The 5,916-nt window shown below is 34.7% G+C and overlaps 1 protein-coding gene across 1 annotated transcript; it reads left to right on the top strand.

The window, feature by feature from the left end:
• Positions 1–4,074: 4,074 nt before the first annotated feature.
• LOC129216417 (uncharacterized) lies at positions 4,075–5,707 on the top strand. The gene is made up of 3 exons (XM_054850631.1): positions 4,075–4,648; positions 4,741–4,923; positions 5,133–5,707. Exons 1-3 carry the CDS (start codon positions 4,075–4,077, stop codon positions 5,705–5,707), a joined length of 1,332 nt encoding a protein of 443 aa, XP_054706606.1.
• Positions 5,708–5,916: the final 209 nt, after the last annotated feature.

The raw sequence follows: 5,916 nt of genomic DNA, 5'->3' as shown, positions 1-5,916 counted from the left end.
AAAGAAATTGAAAAAGAAAAATATCTTAATCGTTAATAGGAATTACTGCAGACCCTTGTTTTACGCAGATTTGATTATATATGTTTTAGTTTTGATGAGTTTTGATTTTTCGCGGATGTGGTGGCATTGCAAACAGATAAAAATTCCCTTTCCTTCAAACTCCAAACTTTTGATATTGCAGATAACATACAAAAACAACTGCATTTTGGCAAGCTATTATGAGAGCACTCTACTGCAGATATTTTTTGCTATTTTTTGCAAAAATGTTTCCAGAAGTAAAGTTATTAAACTCACACATTGGGGTCATTTCCAAAATTTTAAAAGTATTTTTTTCTGAAAGAGCATGTTTAAAAACATAGTATCTGACCTTTTGTTTTAAATAATTTGACTAAGTTTAATATTTTTAAAAACTTATTTTAATCGGTGTGTTTTATTGTTTACGCTTCTGACGATGACATCACAAATGATGAAATTCCATTCACTGTTGCCATTCATGGAGAATAATATTTAATTCGTTTCTTTACTCACATATACTGTCAACGTTATGGTTGATAGCAAGTGTAGAGCGCAATATTTAATTCGTTTCATGATTTTCATAACGTGGAAACGCGGTAGGGAGATGCGCCAAAGTATATCATTTGTGACGTCATAAAGACCACATATTTTCAAATTCGGACATTAAAAAAAATAATTAAAGATTAAGCGTTGGGAAAATGAAAGTTTTTTCTCGCTCCATGTTTATTTATTTATTTATTTATTTATTTTTTATTTATTTATTTATTTTTTTTTTGCTTATTCTATCAATTTTAGTTACTAAAAGTAGCACTGTTGACTGAAGGAAACAAACCCATTTAGAGCTAACTGGAAAGAAGATTTTTCAGAAGTGACAAGCAGACTAAACCGACGAAGATACCGACATCGATGACACAACCAAAAATTTTCTCATTGAAAGTTTTGAGCTATTCCTTGACAATGAAAAATGACCTTCCTGATTTTTCAGTGAAGGAAGATCTTGTCATAGAAGTCACGCGAGTGATCATAGATGCGTCAATGCCCTGCAAAGAACATGATAGTAAAAAAACAATGACTGCCAAAAGACTATCATAACCAGCGCTTTGTTATTAACCCTAAGTTACCTCATGTTTTTGTATACATGTTGTGCATATGTATCTTAATAAGTACAGATTAAACTTTTTATGCATATATTTATCCATCAATACAGAATGAAGAATTTTTTATCTATGGAACCTAACTTAACCTATATTTAAAGACTACTATTAATTCTTAATTCTCGCAGCATTTACGTGAAACATGACCCCCACATGCGAGTTTTCTTCCCATAAACTTAACATTGTACCAACCAAATATTTTTCACTTCCCCCCCAAATTCGAGTTATCGTTAAAACAGGGCTCGCTATAAGAAAGTTTGACTATATATAATTAAGAATAAGCTAATACTACCATGGCGCTTTCATAATCAATATTTTAATCTTATTTTTTAACTTTATATTGTTGTTTTTAGAGAGAACGTGACTCGTTTTTATGCCATTGATTTTTAAAACTTGATTGTGCATTTTGCTACTTTGTTTTCAGAGCTACATATGTGAAGACATGAGTGAGTTCTTGTATCTATAATTCAGTGTAAAACTTTAAAAAATATCAAAATTTAGGCTTCCAGATTCCCATTTCTGAAGACAGGCTGCAAGTCCGTGGTCTGTGTCACGATCAAGGTTAGCCTTGAACTTTTATTTTTTGAACTTTTCTTTCCACCCACCGCTTTTCTGATTTGAAGTGAACTGATTGAGATAAAAAATAAATAGAATCGATGGAACACCGAAGATGATTTTTCAATACAGTCCGATTTTTAAAGCTTGTTCCTTGAATTTGTAAATACTTGTTAATATAAAGATTTTTTTTTCGTTTAATAGTACTGTGATTTTTTTAGTCAACTTTAATAACTCTTCATGAAGTCAAAAGATGCAAACGCCCAGAAAGAATCGGAAAATGGTAAGATTTTTACCTGAAATTTAAACTCAAGATACCGATTATTACATTTTTTTGCGCCCCCGGGTGGGCGTTTGCAATTATATTGAATTAAGTTAAAAAACTAATGGTATTTGATCAAGATAGTTTTTTCTTAATATAAATGATGGAGAGTTTGAAGAAAATACGCACTCCATTACGAAGTGGTTTTTCGGGAATCGCTAACCAACTGGAAGAGTACTTAAAAGCTACAGATTGTAGTCATGATGAAATAGAAGTCTTTATCAACCAGTTGAGTGAGAAATGGTGTGCACTTGATATGAAAGAAAAAGAAATTCATGAAATATTAGCTAATGATTCTGATTGTGCTCAAGAGGATTTTGATGTTGAATATAATGTGTATGAGTCGTACAAAGAAAAATTCATACGACTTAGAACGAAAGCTGACAAAATGCTGCGCAGTACTAATAATGACATTTCAACTGTTGTGACTGAAACGGAGTTAAATAAGAGCCGACTTAAGTTACCGCGAGTAGAGTTGAAAAAATTTAATGGAGATATTAAGGAGTGGCTCGGTTTTTGGGGTCAGTTCAGAAAAAATCATGAAGACATAAATACAGCACCAGAAGAAAAATTTATTTATTTGACTCAAGCTACTGTAGAAGGCTCCCGTGCCAGGGAACTCGTTGATTCGTTTCCCCCATCTGCGGAAAATTACGAACAAGCAATTGAATGCTTAACTGCTAGATTCGGTAGGGAAGACTTGCTCATTGAAGTGTATATCAGAGAATTATTGAGTCTAGTTTTGACGAATTCAATGGGTCAAAAGAAGATGCACCTGGCCAAGTTATATGATAAAATAGAATCGCATATCCGAGCATTAAATTCCCTGGGTGTTACTTCCGACAAATATGATTCGATTTTGTATCCTTTAGTTGAAAGTTGTTTACCAGAAGATATTATTAGAATATGGGAAAGAAGCATGACTTTAAAAAATGAAAATACTAAGGAATTAAATAAATTGACCTCTCTAATGATTTTTTTGAAAACAGAGGTTGAAGGGGAAGAAAGAATTTCCTTAGCGAAAGAAAGTTTCTGCTTTGATTCGAAGCGAATGAAGAAACATTCCTCACCACCTCGCCCGAGTAGAAGGGAAGAAGAGAAAATTCCAACTGCAGTCGGACTTTTTGGTTCCACAAATTCGAACACGTGTGTATTTTGTGAGAAGAAAAATCATGAATCATCTGCTTGCCGATATGTGCTGAAAATGAATTTAGATGATAGAAAGAAGATATTAATGAAAAAGGGCTGTTGTTTTTGCTGCCTTAAAGTGGGTCATAGAACTCGAACGTGTAAAGTTAGAATCAATTGTGAACGATGTAACGGAAAACATGCAACTATAATGTGCAACGAAAATAAAAACCAAGAGCGCGATAAAGTGAAAACAGACGTGCTGAAAGAGAATGACGGTCAAAATGCTATCAATGACACAGTGCTAAATAACCGCACTTGTAGTCCCAACATTCTGTTACAGACTTTGTACGTCAGATTACGAGATAACAAGGGAGGGCAAATCGTGAGATGTTTTATTGATTCTGGCTCCCAACGGTCATATCTGAGTAAACGAGTCGCAGAAGAAATGCAATATGATCGCCTTAAAGAAGAAAAAATTATACATAATTTGTTTGGTGGTAAGGAACACACAGAAGAACATTACCGATACAGAGTATTAGTCAGTAGTATTAACAAAGAATATCACTGCAATTTTGAAGTACTTGACCAAGAAAAAATATGTTCTAAAATACCAACTTTGAAGTTAGATCCATGTGCGCAAGAATTGAATAAAGGAAATATAATTTTGACAGATCGATTCCAAAAGAAACAGAATCTGAAGACATAGATTTATTAATTGGAGCTGATGTTGCAGGTAAGCTTCTCACTGGAAAAGTCATAGTTCTGCCATGTGGACTCGTAGCTGTCGGAACACATCTTGGATGGACCTTGATGGGGAAAATGCCATTTGACGATCATGATGACAATTCTACAATGGTGGTAACGAATTAATTTATGAAAGATTTTACCATTACAGAAATGTGGAACCTTGATGTGATAGGCATTACTGATCCGATCATTAAAAAAGGCAAGGAAGAAAAGGATTTGCAAATGGAAATGCAATTTCAGAATTCTGTTTTTATAAATAATGAAGGACGGTATGAAGTGGCATTACCGTGGGCCGAAGATCGTCTACCATTACCTACAAATAAAGAATTACCGCTTAAACACCTGGAAACAACAACACGGAAACTTTGCTCTCAAAATTTAATTAATCGAGATGATGAAGTTTTAAAAAATTGGGAAGATTCAGGCATAATCGAGGAAGTGAAACAAAGTAAAAATATTGATAGCGGACACTACTTGCCCCACAGACTAGTGATTAAAGAAAGCAGTTCTACTCCCGTACGGCCTGTGTTTGATGCGTCTGCTAGAACTAAGTTTTCACCGTCACTGAATCAATGTTTAGAAGCTGGACCCAATTTAATTGAATTAATCCCATCACTTTTGCTAAGATTTAGAGAGAATAAATACGGTGTCGTTGCAGACATAGAAAAAGTTTTTTACAGATTAGCGTTAGGCCACCAGATAGAGAATACCTTAAATTTTTCTGGTGGAAGAATATAGATACAAAGGAACTGAAAATATTTCAGCACACCAAAGTTGTGTTCGGAGTAAATAGTAGTTCATTTTTATTGGTTTCAGTTTTGGATTATCATATTCAAAATTGCATGAAAAATACAGAACACGATCAGAAAGTTGTAGAAAAACTGAGACATAGTTTTTACGTAGATAACGTTTTATCCAGCTTTGAAAGTGAAGCTGAACTTCAAAATTTCATTGAAGAATCTCGTAACATTATGGCACAAGCAAAATATAACCTAAGATGTTGGCAATATTCGAACGATAAAAACCCTGAAGTCGAAACAAATGTTTTAGGATTGATTTGGAACCGAGAAACGGATAGAATTAAATTGAGTTTGAATTGGATAGAAGATTAACATTTTGACAAAATCACTAAACGAGTGATTCTAGCTGTTACACACAAAGTGTTTGATCCAGTGGGTTTTGTGAGTCCTGTTCTCCTTCTACCTAAGCTGATGTTGCAAGACTTGTGGAAATCTGGAATATCCTGGGATGCAGAAGTAGACGAAAGCATGAAAAAAAATTTCTTCATTGGTTTGAAGACCTCTGTCTGCTAAAAGAAGTCTCAATTCCACTATGGGTGCAGTGCCATGAAAAGAATAAGAAGTCTTGTAGCATCCACACGTTCTTTGATGCAAGCGGGCGTACCTATGCTGCTACGGTATTTTTAAGAATCCAGACGGACACAGAGGTTGAGGTTTACTTATTAGCTTCGAAATCCAGAGTGGCTCCTGCCAAGCAGATAACTATGCCTCGTCTTGAATTGATTGCTGCCACTGTTGGAGCAAGACTATGCACATCAGTTTTAGAAAGTTTGCAATGGCAGAATGTTGAACTTACATTTTGGACAGAATCGACTGTTGTCTTGTCTTGGATACAAAAAGAAGAAATATGGACAGTTTTCGTGGATAACAGAGTACGTGAAATAAGGAAGTTAACGAAGCCAAATTCGTGGAAATTTGTGAAACGAGTAGAGAATTCAGCCGACCTTCCTTCCGCTGCTCAGCTAAACAACTGCTGGCGATGAGATGGTGGGAGGGCCCGCTTTGGTTAAAGAAGGATGAAGACGAATGGCCACAATTTGATTTGGTTTTCAATGATGAAGAAATTTCTCGAGAAAAGCGAAGGAGTGCTGTGATAAATACCCAACTTAATGTGGAAAGCGAAGATATGTTTCACAGATACTCAAATTATCCGAGACTCATTAGAATCATTGGATGGATTTATAGGTTCTAC

Source organism: Uloborus diversus, chromosome 2 (assembly GCF_026930045.1).
Source record: "Uloborus diversus isolate 005 chromosome 2, Udiv.v.3.1, whole genome shotgun sequence".
NCBI lineage: Eukaryota > Metazoa > Arthropoda > Arachnida > Araneae > Uloboridae > Uloborus > Uloborus diversus.
The sequence above is the reverse complement of the archived record's forward strand: the minus strand, read 5'-3'. Positions and strand labels throughout refer to the sequence as shown.